This window comes from Muntiacus reevesi, chromosome 1, assembly GCF_963930625.1.
Source record: "Muntiacus reevesi chromosome 1, mMunRee1.1, whole genome shotgun sequence".
Taxonomy (NCBI): Eukaryota; Metazoa; Chordata; class Mammalia; order Artiodactyla; family Cervidae; genus Muntiacus; species Muntiacus reevesi.
This window is the reverse complement of record NC_089249.1, coordinates 250,151,335-250,170,834: the sequence shown is the minus strand read 5'-3', so window position 1 is coordinate 250,170,834 and position 19,500 is coordinate 250,151,335. Positions and strand designations below refer to the sequence as shown.

The window sequence follows — 19,500 nt, the reverse complement described above, 5'->3', positions numbered from 1 at the left end:
CTGAAGCGACTTAGCAGTAGCACAGCAGTGCCACCTAGGAAGCCAATTTCAGTTTAGAAATACTCTAAAGCCTTGATTCTCTGTGTGTGGTCTAGAGTGTGGGGAGTACTGAGACCCCTTCAAAGTGTCCTTGAGGTCAGAGCTCCACTTGTAATACCAAGACTTTATTTGCCTTCTTTACTTTCATTCTTTCAAAATGTACAGTCGTGTTTTCCAGAGGCCACATGAAGCACATTATCACAACCACTGAAGGCGAAAGCAAACATGAGAATCCAGCTAACTTCTGTTAAGCCAGTCATTAAAAAGATCTACAAAAATATGAAACAATGCCACTCTTCTCAATAATACTTTCTGCTTTGTAAAGTATTGTAATTATTTATAATAATATTATTTATATTGACATGTTATGGAATCATTACTATTACTTTAAGTGAATTGATGAATTTTTAGATGTCTCAGTGTCATTTCCTAGCATGGTAAGTATCATGGTATGACCCCACAAACAAAGGCATTGGGGAGGTCTCAGTCATTTTTCAGGGTCCAAAGGGATTCTGAGGTCAGAAATTTGAGGATAACTATTTTAGAAGAACAGCTTTATTTTTCAGCTATAGAATCTGAGTTCCAAAGAGAATATGATGTGCCCAAAATTCTACAGCTCATATGTAGCAGCACTGGGATGGAAATCGAGGTAGATCTCCTGATTTGGGTTATGCCATATGGCTTAGCCTATAATGTTCATAAAACCAGTAGGAGATGCTCTGAAGCAATGCCCAACTATGAATATGAATGTTAAGCTGGAAATACAGGTACAGATTCCATTCTATAAAGAAAAATGTTTGCTGTTCTATTTTCTCCAGGACCTGGTGTTTTCCATTAGCTGTTGCTACTTAACAAGCTACCCCGAAAACCTAGTGAACTAAAACAAGTACTGTTTATGATTGCTCAGGAGGCTGCAGGTCAGCTGGGAGGCTCTGCTGCTCTGAGCCAGGCTCAGGCCTGCATGTGTGGTTGTCACGTGCTGACTGCTGTGATGGCGTGAGTGGGTCACATGTCACTCATCCTCCATGGGTTATCCAAGAGCTGTTCCCATGGAGACAGCAGGATTCCAACAGAGGCAGGGGAAACTGCCAAGCCTCCAGTAGCCCAAGCTCAGAACTGGCTCACCATTGCTCCTTTGATTAAAGTAAGTGGCAAGGGCAGCTCAGATTCAAGATGTGGGGAGATACTTCACTCACTCTTGAAAGGAGCTGCAATGTTATGGTACAAAGGAGGATGGACACAGTAAGAGGAATAATTACAGATGTATTTCCATAATATTTCAGAATAATTTAAAAATAATGGCATCGAATAATATTGTGAGGTGGTAAATATAGTAATAGGTATTAGACTCAAGTCTACAGAGGATTTAGTTCAAATCTCATTTCTGACATTTGAGCACTTACCCTCTTTAAATTGTAGCTCCTTCTTCTGTAAAATGGGGATAGTAACAGTTTCTACCTCAGAGGGCTTAAATGAGATGATGCTTGTGAAGCACTTGGCTTCACACAGGAAATGCTTTTAAAATATCATCCAGTAGTGATTTTAAAAATACCGTGCATTCATTCAGCTCACAGGATTCTTCCTGACCCTCCCCCAGATGAAATAGCAATGCCATGTTGATGGGTGGATGTCTGCATGAACAGCTTGTGTGCCAGTCAGCCCCAGAGGCCCCCTTCCTGCTCTTCACATAAGCCCTCTCGTTCAACACAATTCTATTTCAACTCAGCAAATGTACTAAATATCTGGTATTTGCCGCCTTTCCACTCCAAGCCATCGTTACAGATTTGAGAAATGTGTTTTCTCTGTTTAAATAAGAACCCACAGTTGAGTATAGGAGGTGGATTCCTTAATATATAACATTTAAATTATACAGAGTGCTAACAGACGAGATCATGCAGGCACAGAAGGAGTTCCATATATGGAGTTTGAGAGCAGTACTTTTTGGTTTTTTTGTTTTGTTTTGTTTTTTAGTCAGGACACATGCTAATAATTCATATCACAGCTCAGCCAGTCTTTTAGACCAAAAATTCTTCTGCAAGTTCATCCTGACATCCTTAAATGTGCACATCCTCAGCTGACCTTCCATCACAAAGAAGGTACATGGAAGAATGGATTAAGATGGAGAAGCTCTGCCAATTTCCAGCATCAGTCAGCAAGGCCTGCACTTCCTCTGCCACCCCTGATTAGAAAGCAGATGGGCTGGTTTAACAGTTGGTGGCATTTTATTGCACAGCTGTGCATATCTGCTAAGCCATTCAATTGGCCTTGTTAAATTTAAACATCTTCCATTGTCACTCTTGAGTTAACAAACACTTCGGTGTGACCATATCCCTTTTTCACCAGGGAACATTATTCCATTTGAGCAAGAGGTACCGGCTACTTCTGGAAACTATTGTGGCAAATTGGTTTCCAAAATCTATCAGCTCAGAGAAAGTCATTACCAGAGGGCCATGGCTACTCTCAGAATAATTTTCTTCAGCCAAGAATGATGGTATATATTAAAAGTCAGCAACATCAGGAAGTTTCTTTCAACATAGGACCTTTGCTTGAACTAGGTACTCCCTTTTATGAACTGGTACCAGGAGCACTGAATATTCATTGGAAGGACTCATCCTGAAGCTCCAATGCTTTGACCACCTGATGCTAAGAACTGACTCATTGGAAAAAGACCCTGATGCTGGGAAGATTGAAGGCACAAGGGGACAACAGAGGATGAGATGCTTGGATGGCATCACCAACTCAATGGACAGGAGTCTGAGCAAGTTCAGGGAGATAGTGAAGGACAGGGAGGCCTGACGTGCTGCAGTCCATGGAGTCACAAAGAATCGGACCCTGCGAAGTGATTGAACAACAACCAGGAACACTGCCTTTTTTAATGATTTTGAGGCTGGTACATGGGAGTAATATGTCCCAAAACATAAACAATATGCGGGTTTGCAATTCTTTCATCTCACAGGTGAGTAAATGACATCACTGCTCATCACTGCTCTCTCAAAGGGAGCAGGGATCTGGTGGGTCACAGCTAATGGATAGCATATGTGTGTGTGCTAAGTCACTTCAGTTGTGTCTGACTCTTTGTGATCCCAAGGACTGTAGCCCACCAGGCTCCGCTGTCCATGGGCTTCTTCTGGCAAGAATACTGGAGCAGGTTACCATTTCCTTCTCCAGGCGATCTTCCTGATCCAAGGATTGAACCTGTGTCTCTTACATCTCCTGCACTGGCAAGTGGATTGGTTACCACTAGTACCACCTGGGAAGCCATGTCGCATGTCAACAGTTTGATTCAGAATTTTTGTACACATGCCACCCTTAGTAAAATATGTATTAAGGAGGAGAAGTGCTAGAAAGAAATTATCAGACATGGTTCTTCAGCCTCCAGGTTAGTCTACTGACTAAGACCAGCACATCCACAGATCCTCTATTGCAAAACTGGTGATGAAGAATATGAATAAGGATTCCAGCACAGTGCCATGGGAAACCTCAGGGGAAAAAAGAAAAGAATCTCCACTGAGGGAAGATGAGACCGTGTCTTGGGAAAGGTGGAAGTTGAAATGGGCCCTGAAAGTTTGCAGAAATGTGATGTGAAAGATAAAGCTATTTCAAGTAACTTCATAATTTGAACCAAGGCTAGGCAGTCAAAGTGTTACTAATGACTGTGGGCAGAAGACCGAGGCTTTAAGAGGTAGAAATATAACAAATGAGGCTAAAATATAGTTTTGAATTCCTGACTAAGAATTTGCATTTAATTCGGAACCTGCTAGGAAGGCCATCAAGAAATTCTCCATATTTTTTTTCTTTGCTTTTTAAAGCATAGAAGAAGCATCATCAACTTTGTAAACAAAGGAACAATAGCAGCATGTTCAGTGCAGATTAGAGGAAGGGGTAACACCTAAAATGTTGTTGACTAGTCCATTGAGGAATTTAAATGAAAGATGCAAAGATCTAATGCAAGAGTAGAATAGCATTAAATATTCAAATAAAACTCAAAGGAATACAAATTTGCAGAAAACCTTTAGAAAGGAAGCTCCATCTTCCTTTCTCTTCTATTATTGCATTATTGGTGAGCATAGGTCATAGATGATTAAAGAAAACCAGATCTTGAATAGTGGTAGAATCAGAAATATCACCTGTTGTTCCTTATAAGAGAGGAAGAACTGGGAGAAGATACCTTAATTTTGGAGTTTATAAAAACTTAATGCAGAAGAAACTTTGTTCTTCTCTGGGTCAGGATAGATAGCAGACATGCCTTTCCTGACTCCCATGGCAAAGTAAATGAATTTTTCTCCATAAAAACTCCTACTCAGTTGCTATCCAAAGGATGGTCAATGGACAAACAGCATCTTTCTACCTAGGAAGTTGTTAGAACTACAGAATCTCAGGCTCTACCTATTTAATCAGTGTTTGCATTTTAGCAAGATTTCCAAGTGAATTCTGTGCATACTAAATTTGAGAAGCCCCAGCTTATTTTTTTAGCTAAAAGTTCTCTTTTCTCTATTGCTTCAGGGTTTAGGGCTCATGCATATGGAAAAAGCAGGGTTGGGTGATGGGGAGGAATCTTAGTAACCATAACCCAGTCAAGTTCTTCTTCAAGACAGACCGTTTTTAAAGAGTTTAAGGCAGTGTCTGACACAGAAGGCTTTGTAAGCCACAGCTACTGATTGTTGACTATGATTGTTGTGGCTCTTTTTGCCTGTTGTTATTATTTTCAATTGCTTTCTCATATCTGGAATATTATTTTAATTGCTTCAACTTTCCAATCACAGGGAAGCTTAAGAAATACTTCATGGAGCTAAACTGGCAGAAAGACCTACCAGTTCACCCTGCTCCATACAGAGATAGTAAATACTGAGTTTTGCATTGAAATCCAATAAAGAAATGATCTTTAAAGTACAGTATCTGACATTTTGCTTGATTATGATCGATTCCCTATTCTCTTACACCATACAATTTGAATTTTAAAACGGTCATAACAAAAAACTCAGTTATCTCTGATGTGGGACAAATTCTGGGTCATGACTTGATGATGTCCTCACTAAGGTGCCGCTAGGTAATCAAGTCTGACCCATGCTAGGCCAATTATTTGAGGCTGCTCGAGGTCTAGAAACGATTTGACAGCAGAACATTTGTGTCTGGCAGTCCATCTTAAAGAGCAGAGTGAAGAATAAGGTGCAATTAAGGAGTCAGAGCAATCACTCAGAGTGTCTTAGGAACACTTTCATTGCTGAATTTGAAGAGCTGTGACTGACAAGTGAGTTTCTCTCTCTCTCCCTCCTGAAAGATCCCTATAACTTTAATTGACTGCACTCAGTTGCAACTTTGCACTTACATACAGGCCTCTGCAGGGAGTGGAGTCCATTCTGACTATGGACAGATAGACTTCTAATCCCGGTCACTGAGTTAGTCATGTTTGCATTCTTGTTCTCATTCTCAATGGCAGTACAGTTGACACGTGAACAACACAGATGTTAGGGGCCCACCCATCAACACAGTTGAAAATCCCCTTCTAATTTATAGTCGGCTCTCCATATCCACAGTTCTGCACCCTCAGTTCCACATCCATGATTCAGCCAACCATGGATCTTGGGGTACTATAGTATTTCCTACTGAAAAAAAATCCACGGACAAGTGGATCTATTCAGTTCAAACCATGTTGTTTAAAGGTCAGCTGTACTATGTAGCTGTTGCTGTGTTGAATCAATGGAGACAGAGTATAGATAACTACCTGAGAACAGTTAACAGTCCGATTGGCAAAGTTAAAGTAAGTATCAGGAGAATAATAAATCACTTTAATTTTCCACCAGGAAAAAAATGGCACCATTGATAATTCAGTTAATTCTTCTAAATGTTCTCATCAGCCTCCACTGTTTCATATCTTGGTGCAGGTTCGTATTTTTGGCATACTAATATCCTTATAAAATGTAATATTTACCTAGTAGATAACAAAATGAAAATGTAAACTATAACTAAAATGAGGAAGAAGCTTATTTAAGTGCCATGTTATGTAGTTAGATATGTAAGAGTTGTGAGAACCTGTTCAGCTATTTCATAAATGTTTTTAAAATGGTGTATATTCCTCCTTAGAGCTCATTTAGTACATACATTTACCAATATCTAGCATTCACGTCTGAGTGACTTCACTTTCACTTTTCACTTTCACGCATTGGAGAAGGAAATGGTAACCCACTCCAGTGTTCTTGCCTGAAGAATCCCAGGGATGGGGGAGCCTGGTGGGCTGCCGTCTATGGGGTTGCACAGAGTCGGACACGACTGAAGCGACTTAGCAGCAGCAGCAGCGTTCACTTCTACATAGACTTACAGAGTTACATACCTGTCCTTCCTGATCAGGGTTTAGTAACATTTCATGCAGTTTTAACACCTCTTAAATAAATTTCAATAAATTTGTATTTTGGTTTATCCGAGGCCATCTGAATTGATGTGGGTTATGTTTTAATGATAACAATTCGATTTAATCACTCAGTTTCTAGAATCCTATGAATAAAATATAAAAGATGAATTTAATTTGCAAGACACTAATGAAGAACATCAGTGCATCTCTTCCTTCTGATATCTTTTAAAAGATTTTTAATTATTTTTTACTCATTATCATTATGAAAGCTGTGAAGTCAGGTCTTATGTATTTGCATATGTTTTCTCTTATTTTTTAATCACATGGAGAGACTGCTAAACATTCCTTCAGAGAAAACTCAAAGAAAGGAAGAAAACTAGGTCTGCTTTCAGCTAATCCTACACAGTATATTGAGCTGGCTTTTGAACTGGACCACCCTGGCACTGTTATGGATTGTTGATCTTTCATCTACAGAAATCGATGATGCAGGAGTTTATATTTGCTTTCCATTTGCAACATTCTATACTTGGTTAACCGAAGGCAAGGAAGTTGGGTTTTTAAGCCAGCAGTAGCCAAGGAGTATATACAATATACTGCTCCACTGTGTCAGATTCCATAATCTCAGACGTCAAAATAACCTTCAAATGTTTTACTATCACTTTGGACAGTCCTGTAAATGTCACTGAACAGCTAAGTTTTCTCACTGTGAAAATGCTTGTATGTTTTTATAAAATAGCAAAGTGGCATGTAACTAAATACATGTTTTCATTTATTTTAAATAATTCTTATTTTAAAAGAAAGTATTAGTTAAATTTTTGAGCACTATCTACCAGGTACTTTTCTAAAACATTTTACAAGGATCAGTTTATTGTTCCTGCTTAACAACTCTGTGATGTAGATATTACTATTATTATCTCAATTTTTATATGAGAAAATGGAGGATCAAGAGAGGTTAGGTAACTTCAGTTCAATTAAGTCACTTAGTTGTGTCCAACTCTTAGCGACCCCATGGACTGCAGCATGCCAGGCCTTCCTGTCCATCACCAACTCCTAGAGCTTACTCAAACTCCTGTCCACCAAGTCAGTGATGCCATTCAACCATCTCATCCCCCTTTGTCCCCTTCTCTTCCTGCCTTCAGTCTTGTCCATCATCAGGGTCTTTTCCAATGAGTCAATTCTTCGCACCAGGAGGCCAAAGTATTGGAGCTTCACCTTCAGCATCAGTCCTTCCAATGAATATTCAGGACTTCTTTCCTTTAGGATGGACTGGTTGGATCTCCTTGCAGTCCAAGGGACTCTCAAGAGTCTTCTCCAATACCACAGTTCAAAAGCATCAATTCTTCGGCGCTCAGCTTTCTTTGTGGTCCAGCTCTCACATCCATACCTGACTACTGGAAAAACCATAGCTTTGACTAGATGGACCTTTGTTGGCAAAGTAATATCTCTGCTTTTTAATATGCTCTCTAGTTTGATCATAGCTTTTTTCCAAGGAGCAAGTGCCTTTTAATTTCATGGCTGCAGTCACCATCTGCAGTGATTTTGGAGCCCAAGAAAAGAAAGTCTCTCGCTATTTCCCCATCTACTTGCCATGAATTGATGGGACTGGATGCCATGATCTTAGTTCTTTGAATGTTGAATTTTAAGCCAGCTTTTCACTCTCCTCTTTCGCTTTCATCAAGAGGCTCTTTAGTTCTTTGCTTTCTGCCATAAGGGTGATGCCATCTGCATATCTGAGGTTATTGATATTTCTCCTGGCAATCTTGATTGTATCTTGCCTGGCATGAAGATTGCATCTTCATCCAGCCTGGCATTTTGCATGATGTACTCTGCATATAAGTTCAATAAACAGGGTGACAATACACGGCCTTGACATACTCCTTTCCCAATTTGTAACCAGTTTGTTGTTCCATGTCTGGTTCTAGCTGTTGCTTTTTGACCTGCATGCAGATTTCTCAGGAGGCTGATAAGGTGGTAACTTGCCCAACTAATATATAAGGAGAAATGTATAATGAAGGATTTTTATATTATACTCAAGGGCTATGTTATCATCAGGTGACTTTTATTGAATTTACTCAGAAGATATTTATTTAAGGCCAGGTACTCTATGTGCCAGGTACTCTGCTCGAATCAAGAGACAGTTACGTCTCTTCACAATGCCAAGCATCTGGATATACAACCTTTGTTCAAATCCACATGTATATAAATACTTGTTTTATTAATTCAGTAATTGATGCCAAGTACCTTTTCTCTGCAAGGTATTGTCTAGCGAGCACTATGTCAAATATCTGGCATTTTGACAAGAAACCTATATTTTATTATAATGTTTCCACCTATTAAAAAAAACCAATTAGGCTTCACCTCTTCAGCTGTATTGAAATGCCATTGATATTCCATGCCTCTCTGCAGAAAGCTTCTGTTAGAAGATTTGTAGTGATGAAAAAAAAAAAAGATAAGTACTGAAATTTTACTTTAAAAATCTGCTTTTAAATCAAGGTTTTATATGAAGAAAGGAAACTAGAGGACCAGAAACACACTCTTTACTAGTTTAGTCCTCTATTGCAGTGGTCCCCAACCTTTTTGGGACCAGGGCCCAGTTTTTTGGAAGCCAATTATTTCATGGACCAGGGGCAGAGGTGATGATTTGGGGATGATTCAAGCATGGTACATTTATTGTGCACTTTATTTCTATCATGGTTACATTGTGATGTATGGAAAAATACTTATGCAAATCATCATAATGCATGAATCATATCATCAGGCATTAGATTCTCAAAAGGAGCACGCAACCCTCCTATGGACAGTTCACAGTAGGATTTGTACTCCTGTGAGAGCCTCCACTGATCTGACAGGAGGTGGAGCTTAGGCATAATGCTTGAGATGGGGAGAGGCTGTAAACACAGGTGAAGCTTAGCTGGCTCACTGGCCGCTCACCTCCTGCTGCGCAGCCCAATACTTACCAGGCCACAGAGTTGGGGACCCTGCTCTGTTGACAATACTGAGTTGACTTTTCTCTTGTCCTATTCTTTCAAAGATGGCTGCATTCTAGAAAACTATTGCCTTCTTGTTTGATAAATACTTTTTTCATGTGTATACACAGATTCAATTTTATAATACATTTCTAGTTATCTTGCTTGAAGTTAGGAGTAAGTTGACCTTCTTTTGTTATTTTAAGTTGTTTTATGGAAGGTGGGAATGCCATTGACTCTAAACAGTTTTAAAACTGAGAGATGTATTTCGATAACCAATGAGAAATAGGATTAAATTTGAGTTTAAGTCCTGTACTGTGAGTGTTCCCATAACCACGTTAGGAAAATTTTGCCATCTTAGAAAAAGAGCAGTTATCCTTTGGGACAGACAACTGAGTTCTTAGATTCAGGTGGAGAATATTAATGGAGTAGATTAATAAGGAGTTAGCTCTTTTCTGAGAATCTGCTTGCTATGCCATTCACTTTAAACCTAGACTCTCCTTTAAAATCATGAAAAATTTACTTTTAAATCATGGTTTTATATGAAAAAAGACATTCTCTAACAAAATAAAAGACTCTATATGTAATCATGCTGATAAAAATGTTGGTGATGTATAATCTAAACTCCACAGTTTTTATTACAATTTGTGATGTTTGCAAATAAATGTGCTCCCATGCATGCTTAGTCGCTTCAGTCGTGTCTGACTCTTTGTGCCCCTATGGATTATAGCCTGGCAGGCTCCTCTGTCTATGGGAGTGTGTTGCCGACCCAAGGATCGAACCCTCATCTCCTCCATTACAGGTAGATTTTTTACCACTGAGCCTCTGGGGAAGCCCTTGCAAGTAAATAACCCTTTTTAAAATCATTAGCTATTATCCAAAAACCTATTATTATGGAATCACAAGTTCAAGTCCTCAAAAACTGTTCCAGAGAAACTAATTTCTATTATCACACAAAGATGACTGCTCTTTTGAATAGAGAACTTCATATTTCTAGAAAAGTTAAGGTATTGCCTGACATTGCTATGATTTACACAGATTCTCAAATAGAGGTACTATGATTCTTTGAAAAATAGTTTACTTTCACTTTTTCAGAGATTTTACTTTCTCTCTGGCAGAAATGTGGTTAATTAGAAATCTCAAGAACTAAGAACTAGAGGATTGGCTTTCTAGTCCTCAGTGTTACACTAACTAGTCACATGTCAAAAAGTAAAGAACTTAAACTTAAAACAAGTCCTTTTTTTTAAGTCTTAAAAAAAGTCTTTGTTTTGTTGCTTTTAAAATTGGGGGGAGCAATATGTGTCCTTCAGGCTTGCCTTGTGACTCAGCTGGTAAAGAATCTGCCTGCAATACAGAAGACCTGGGTTCAATCCCTGGGTTGGGAAGATCCCCTGGAGAAGGGAAAGGCTACCCACTCCAGTATTCTGGCCTGGAGAATTCCATGGATGTACAGTCCATGGGGTTGCAAAGAGTCGGACACAACTAAGCAACTTTCACTTACTTACTTATAGCTCCTAAACTTGTAAAAATTCAACTATCTGGATGCAGATGTTCTTTGAAGAGATCAATGTGATAAACAAATACAATATGTGCTTTAAGGGAGGATTTATGGGGGCCAGATGAGTTTGTAAAATATTGGTATTTGCTGGATTTCATTGCATGCTTCCCTCTACATCATTGTTTACAATATAAAATGTATCTATTCTTTGCAGTTATATTTATGTTTACTAATTAGTGATTAGTTAGCTTCCCTTGTGGTTCAGCTCAGAAAGAATTCGCCTGCAATGCAGGAGACCTGGATGTGATCCCTGGGTTGGGAAGATCCCCTGGAGAAGGGAAAGGCTGCCCACTCCAGTATCCTGGCCTGGAGAATTCCATGGACTGTATAGTCCATGGTGTCACAAAGAGTCAGACACAACGGAGAGACTTTCACTTTCACTAATTAGTAAATGTATGTTTGCCCCACTCTCTCCCATGAATTGAAAGGATAATTATCCTTTTATTATTTTATCAATAAAATGCTTTTATTATATTGCAAGTCTGCACTGACAAGCATAGTAGATGTCCAGTAAGTAATTGTTGAATGAATGGAACCAGACTCCTTAAACGTGCTGTGCCTTCGCAGTGTACACTATTCATTTGTACTTATACTCTTAAAACTCCTGGAATTAATGTTGATTTAAATTTTTACAGAGTTCTTTGGAATTTAGATATGCTACACAGTCAAATTTAGAGATCACATCTGTGAATATTACAAAAAGCTAATGGCTCACTTCTTCATAATCACTTCTTTTCCGACTTGAAATCCAAATATTTTTTATTGGCAGGGGAGGGTTCAATACCATTCAGTATGCTGTATAGTACTATAGTACTATGCTGTACTGATAAATGATTTTTTTCTTTTTTTTTCTCTTAGAGTACCATCCAGGGCTAAGTGATAACATGATAATGTTTGAGAGAATGAGATTCATAATCAGATAAACCTAGGTTCAAGTCCCAGTGATACCACTTCCTTGTTACAAGATTTAATACAAGCTGTTAATTTCTCTAAGCCTATTTCTGTAATGTGTGCCTAATTATTCTTCCACAGTGGGATTATTGTAAGGATTAAAGGTGGTAATATACTTAAAGTACTTGGCATGATACCTAACACATAATAACCTTTAGCTGCAGCTGTTATACTTTACATAGTTCATCTTCTAAACAGTTTTTTTTTTTCTATTCTGTGTGTCTTCTGTGTATCTGTATATGTGTCTCCTTTTACAGATGGATATACAACCGATGACATTGAGTTTTATTGGCGTGGGGATGATAACGCAGTAACAGGAGTAACCAAGATTGAGCTTCCACAATTCTCTATTGTAGATTACAAACTGATCACCAAGAAGGTTGTTTTCTCCACAGGTTTGTATCAGGGGAAATGGTTAAGAGTAAAGGGGCTTTATCATATTTTTCCAGAAGAGTTCACTTATATCAGGATTGGGTCCCAGGAAAGAATGGGGACTCTAGAGAACTTAGGTCTGTGAAAATGCTTAATTCCCCAACAAGCCCATTTGGAAATCATCCAGTTATTTTCAAGAAGGTAACCAGAGCAAAACAAATGTGTCTCATATACTAGAGGAGGGAATAAGTGTTAGAGAGAGAGTATGCAGAGAGAAATGACCCAGAAACAACCTGGGTCAGAGCTGTTCCCCCAGCATAATGCATCTCACAGAATTGACTATTATTCTTTGAAACACACTGAGGACAGCCAAGTCACAGTTTGCCCAGGTCTGACCGCAGTGAAATTCTCTAAAGACAGTAGGATAGGAGGATTTCACATTTTTCTCGGAGGGCAGGACTTTCCTTATGTAGCCTTACCTACCGTTCGAAGCTAAAAGATTTTCCAGATGTTTATATTATCTCAATGCCTTTACCATCTTACTCTTCCAGAACTGAGGTCAGGCCTGTTTTAGTCAGCACGGTTTTTAACCAAAAAGCCCAGCAATGTAATAATTTTCTCCATACTCATTAAAAGAAAATTAATAAGCCCCCAGAAATATGCCTCTTTTTATTTTTCTTATTGAAATGAATTCCTCAAGCACAGAAGTAGCTAGTACTGTAACTGTAGATCTTGAATTGTCCTTCTGCTAAGGACTCAGGCACTTCCTGTCCCTGTCACTTCAAACAAGAATACAAAATAGCCTCTAGTTTTACAAAGAGAACAACAGAAACTTTTCCTAGATTTGAGGTCCTCTGAACCCCTGAGACACTATGGAAATGAGTTTCTACTTAAAATATTTTTACTTTACTATTAACATACTTGCTTCAGCCCATGAGGGCTAGACAAGGCTTTCTTCCAATTAGTAAGAATATTCTCCCCTGCCCTATATGTACACACCCTGTTTATTAGTGTGACTCTTTTATGTTCTAAGACCATGTTCTGTTACATATCTTGTTTAAAATATAATTCCCTAGATTCCCACCATCAAAGGACCCAGTTTCAAGAATCTGATCCTTTAATTATACCTCCCACAAATATTGCTCAGGAGAAGTGACTCTCCATCCACATTTTGGTGGGTCAGGAATCCCTTTGTAACTTTGATGGAAGCAATGAAATCAGAAAAAATACTGCATGCACATGAAAATGTCACAAAATTTCAGGGAGTTGCTATACCAACTGAAGCCTTGCCACTGATCCTCACCTTAAAATGCATCCAGGGGCTTGTTGAAGAGATGTCTAACCCTTCAGTCAAAGTGTGCATCCTTATTCTTATGTATAAAAATGGACAGGATGGACTTGCTGAGAAACAATTAAAAGGGGAACAAAGGGACTATCTCATAGTGTCTTATCATCACAGTTGTAGAGAATGAAAACCTTTGATTCAGTGTAGGAGGCTGAGCAGGGAAGAGCTGGAATTCTTTTAATTACTGGTGAGTGTGGGATATGCTCAACACTGAGTAAGTCTTGCTAATTAAGAGCCCTGTTTTCTCAGCTACTTTTGTATAAGGAAGTGCCCTTCACCAGAAGCTAAATTGAATGTAGGGAAGAAATATAACCTGTTTATGGGTCTTTAAAGGAAAGTATACTATAAATACTGACTGATAATGATGATGTTTTAAAATTGTCTTTCTAGGTTCCTATCCCAGGTTATCCCTCAGCTTTAAGCTTAAGAGGAACATTGGTTACTTTATCCTGCAGACATATATGCCATCTATCTTGATCACTATCCTCTCCTGGGTCTCCTTCTGGATTAATTACGATGCTTCAGCTGCAAGAGTGGCATTAGGTAGGCATGATCCGACCGCTTGCAGCATGTGCTGTGTGTGTTCATGCACTGGTGTACTTTTTGTTTACCCTCAAGTTTGTGATGCCTGACGAGCCCTGACTGCACACATTACAAGAATTTGGACATGAGACACTGGATGATCTGATTCAGCGTTTAAATCAATTGAACACTAATTAAAACTCTTTCATGTCAAAATTAGTTAACTATGTAACTGTCAGTAATGAAATTAATCGCATCTGCTGGATATTTTTATTGAAGCATAGTTCATGTAATATTGCTTGATAATTGTTCAGTTTTTATCTGTGTTTTCTTACCTGGGAAGAGCTATCTTCCATCTTTTTTTTTTCTGAGTAAGAAACAAAGAAATGCAATGTGTAACAAATCAGTGAGCAGAAAGAATTCTAAAGGTTGATTAAGGTTTTAGAATAGCATGACAGGGAACAGGAGACAACAAAGTATAAGAACATTGGGAAATCATCCATGGCATCACTTATCTTATGCTTTGATGTTTTTCCATTATAACATCAGAGGAAGAGAATAAATTACAGCTCATGAACATTTTTATCTTGCGAACTCAAGATATAGAAAATGTATTACCTTTTACATGATCTTTATTATTTTAAGTTCTGACTAATCCTTATAAAATGTAAAGTTGTTAACTGCTCCACCAGTAAATCTCAGTTAAATTAGTATTTCCTTAGCAAAGTCATTAATTTATTCATTCAACATTTTTTGTATACCTTACTACGTGTCATACATACGAGGCACTGGTGATAAAACCAGTTCCCTTCTGGAAATTATGTGCTAACAGTAAAAGGTAAAAAGTAAATTTATTTTGCATATAATATGCAAATTACATAATATAGTAAACAGAAGAAGTAAGCAAAAGAAGGGGAGGGCATACTGGTGGACAGTTTAGCATCATCAGGGTAGACTTCATTCAGTAATTACCAATGGACAAAGACTTAAAGAAGATCGAGTCACATAAATGTCTAAATGAGACTATTTCAGCGAGATGAAAAAGTCCCCAAGTAGAAACGTACCAAACAGGTGAGTAAGGTGACCAGTAGGTGGGTGCAGATTGAATTTCGGCGTACAGATGTCAGGCAGAGGGAACTAAAAGATGTTGAAGTGGTCCAGGAGCCATCATAACATCTTTGCTTTTATTCTGAGTGAAATTAGAGTCACTGAGCAAAGTGACATGATTTCACATATAAAGGAATAACTTTGGGAGAATCGATGACCTCTTAAACTGAATCAAGTTCGCTGTGATATAGTCTCCTAAAACACTGTAGAACACCCTTGGGAACCAATGACAGTTATAGCTTATATTTATTTGGTTTGTGATGTCCTTTTTCTTCATAGTATTGAAGATACCTTGGGGAAGACTCATATCTAATTGTGCTCCAGTTATATCTGTAGTGTCTCACACAGTGAATGGTGTTCAGTAAATATTTGCTGAATACAGTAATGAATGGAACTTGTAAATATCGTGTCATTCCAAAACAAAAGTGTCTTTTTCAATTTTATGCCTATTACAGGAAAAATAAGTAAGTTATTTAATTTTTAAAGAAATTTTTAAAATGTCTTTTACATGAGTAGTTTATTACTAGGTCAGAAACACCTTAACATAAAATTTAGATAAGTAGTGAAATCAGTATTGTCAGTTTTATAATATACATGTAATAGTCATGCAAGATAAGCTCTAGATGAAATAATGAAAAGTGAAATTGGAAAATGTATCAAAATGACTAATACAGAAAATTATGAGAACTATAAAACACCTAGATCTAAAGTATAACCATGGTTTTTCTGGCCATTCTCAGAATCAGATGCTCAAATTTATTTTTTCTGCATCTGTTTCATAAACATGTAGACAAACAAGACAAAAAGTATGATCGATCTTATTAGAGAGAAACAATTAAATAAGAAAACATATGTTCCTAAAAAAATAATAGAATTGAAAATTAACATTGGGCTGTCATTGGGTAGTGTTTTAACGACATGGGCTTTGGAGTTAGAGAGATCCCAGTTCAGATGTTGATTCCACACTTCACATCTGTGTGATCTTGACTTCTGACTCCTATTTTCACATCACTCTTTTGCTACAAAGTTGGACCTTATCAAACCTCAGGACTTTGAACTCCCAGTGCTTTTATCCAACATTTCTCTGTCGTCCCTACAGTTATAGCTTTGAAGGAAACTACTCCCCACTGTTGAAGATGATCCCTCAGCTGGGCAAACAGTTATAACCTGAGCTAGTGTGGCATTTCCCATAAAGAATCTTGTGATACTTCTGTATTGTTATCTGTGCATTATGTGCCTACATTCCCAACCCCAAAACACAAAGGCTAGATACCTGCTTCCTGTTACTTTTCACCTCTAGTTTCCACATTTTTGCCCTTTGTTCATAGCATCTATTCATTGATTTCAATATGCATTCATTGATTTCAATACTATTACTATTATTTGGGGGCTTTCCAGATGACGCTAGTGGTAAAGAATACACCTGTCAATGCAGGAGATGAAGGAGATGCAGGTTAGATCTCTAGGTCAGGAAGATCTACTGGAGTAGGAACTGGCAACCCACTCCAGTGTTCTTGCCTGGAAAATTCCATGGCCAGAGGAGCCTGGTGGGCTAGAGTCCATGGGACTGCAGATAATTGGCCATGATTGAGCAACTAAGCATGCATGCGCGCGCGCACACACACACACACACACACACAATTATTTTATTTCCCCTTCATTGCTTTCTTATTCTGAAAGACTCTAAGCTGGCATCCTATTTCCTGTCTTGTAAACTTCCCGTCTGTGCTCCACTCTGATGCCAGAGCTATTGTTCTAAACACAGTTTGTCCCTAATGCCTGCCTGGTTGAAGCTGGTCAGTGGCTCCATGTTGCCTTCAATTTTAAGTTCAGGCTCTGCATTAAGCTCTCTGTATGTGGCTTTCCATTATGCAGGCCTTACTTAATCTTCACTTTTCTCATCCTTCTTCCCATCATATCCTTTAGTGTACCCACAGTGAATTGCTTGAGATTCTTTTGATGGGCTGTGTACTTTCATCCCCACAAAGCACCTCCCTAAAAAAACTCTCTCCACTACCAATACCCTTATATCTACTATCACTTTTGATCTCCAGGTTTTGGTTGCCTGGGTAACTCCTATGCATTCTCCAGGACTCAGCTCCAAAGGTGGAATTTCCTGATCATTCCCCTGCCACGTCATGGGCTAAATTAGGATCAACTCTGTTTTCTCAACTCTCATCTTACACACATGTCTGTCATAGCATTTAATTCACATCTCCCAAGTCCCACACTAGATACATAACTATAACCATAAAGCTATGGTTAAAGGAAATGTCCCCAATGATTAATGTTTATTATAAATTAATGATTTATGCACATTTCCCACACCTATCACAGGGCTGATATATAATAATTGCCCAGTATATATCATGTGCTTCCCTCAGAGCTCAGCTGGTAAAGAATCTGCCTGCAATGCAGGAGACACAGGTTCAATTCCTGGGTCAGGAAGATCTGCTGGAGAAGGGATAGGCTACCCACTCCAGTATTCTTGGGCTTCCCTTGTGGCTCAGCTGGTAAAGAATCCACCTGCAATGCGGGAGACCTGGATTCGATCCCTGGGTTGGGAAGAGCCCCTGGAGAAGAGAAAGGCTATCCACTCCGGTATTCTGGTCTGGAGAATTCCATGAATCATATAGTCCATGGGGTCGCAAAGAGTCAGACACAACTGAGCGACTTTCACCCACTTGCTCATATATTGTGTGGGATATATGAAAAAGTAAAAGAGTATAGTTAACCTTTCCAGCTATGATGAAAGCAGCGAGCAAATACAAACATTGTTACTCTGTCTCATTTTTGCAGGAATTACAACTGTGCTAACAATGACCACTATCAATACCCACCTCCGGGAGACTCTCCCTAAGATCCCTTATGTGAAGGCCATTGACATGTACCTGATGGGGTGCTTTGTCTTTGTTTTCATGGCCCTTCTGGAATATGCTTTGGTCAACTACATCTTTTTTGGGAGGGGACCTCAACGCCAAAAGAAAGCAGCTGAAAAGGCTGCCAGTGCCAACAATGAGAAGATGCGCCTGGATGTCAACAAGGTAGGTTCAGAGGGCAAGCCCTCCTTGCTGCTTAAAGTCACAGAAGAATGCCTGCCATATAGGTTCATGGTCTTGTTAACAAATGAGAAAACGACAGCCCAGGGAAGACGTCATTTGTGATGGAGACATAATCAGGCCCAAATTTATGACACAACATTTAGATGCCCTTTACCTTAAGACCAGGGTGGCCCAAACTGTGGTCATCTGAGACCACTTTTGTGACTTTTTTCATTTATGAGTAGAATGTGTACTGTTATTTACTTTATGTTTATCTAAATTTACTCATTTTATCTAAATTAATCTGTAAAGGAAATTTCATATCAGTTGTATCAGTATTACTTGCTGGTAGATACTCTTAAATGAAACTACACTATTAATTCTAGGTTATATTACATAGAGGCTATGGACCTGAGCGCTGCATCCTCTTTGATTTAAAAGAGAAATAAGCAAGTACAGACGTGTGTTAAAGACTCACCAGCAACAAACTGACACTTGGTTTGTGAAGTCATCAGATGGATAGAAAGAGAAGTGGAAGGGAAAAAAAGAATAACTTTCTAAGTGACAGATAATAAGTTAATGCCTTTCACATTACCACCTTAAATCCTTGAAGCATTTGAGTACAAGAGGCCACCATGTTGCTTAAGTCAGGCATAGTCAAAAAACAATTTCTACACAATTTTAAATCCAGTCTATTCCCTAAAGCAATGGTTCTCAATCTTGGGTTCCCAATCAAATGACAAAGAAAGTATTAAAAATTACTAAAGCTTGGGTTTCTTCCCTGGAAATTCTGATTTGGTTGTCTGGGGTATGCCTAAGCATCATAATTTTTAAAATTCTCCTAATATTATTCTAATTTGCATTCAAGATTTAGAATTTCAATTGTGAGCCTATTGATAGCAGTTCCAATAGATCTACCTGTCTGTACTTCAAAAATACTTCACCTGGCTTCCTGTTACGTAATTTTCTGCACTGAGCAGAATATGCACATGCCTTCCCTGAGTCCAAATTTAGACCCTTCAAAATATATGAGAAAAACAAGGTCTTATTTTAATATATCCCATAAATAGTGTTTATAAAGTAGTACGTAATGTGGATTTGATAAATAGCTCATAGTGATGGAACTAAGAAAATGGTAATACTTTTAAGCCATCTGGAGTTGTTAACCATCCAATAATTATTTAATTGACATTTTAATATTTCTAACTTCAATTTAATTCCAAGGATAGCATACCATAAATCATCTCTGCCAT

General features: G+C 38.4%; 1 protein-coding gene across 3 annotated transcripts in view; it reads left to right on the top strand.

Annotated features, from left to right (window-relative positions):
* GABRB2 (gamma-aminobutyric acid type A receptor subunit beta2) overlaps positions 1 to 19,500 on the top strand; it is a 270,258-nt gene that overhangs the window by 214,789 nt on the left and 35,969 nt on the right. For all 3 annotated transcript variants that reach the window (XM_065936454.1, XM_065936463.1, XM_065936446.1), the window contains exons 6-8: positions 12,118 to 12,255; positions 13,968 to 14,120; positions 18,006 to 18,250. In XM_065936454.1, the coding sequence (XP_065792526.1) occupies positions 12,118 to 12,255; positions 13,968 to 14,120; positions 18,006 to 18,250 (536 nt within the window). The remainder of the gene's footprint in view (positions 1 to 12,117; positions 12,256 to 13,967; positions 14,121 to 18,005; positions 18,251 to 19,500) is intronic.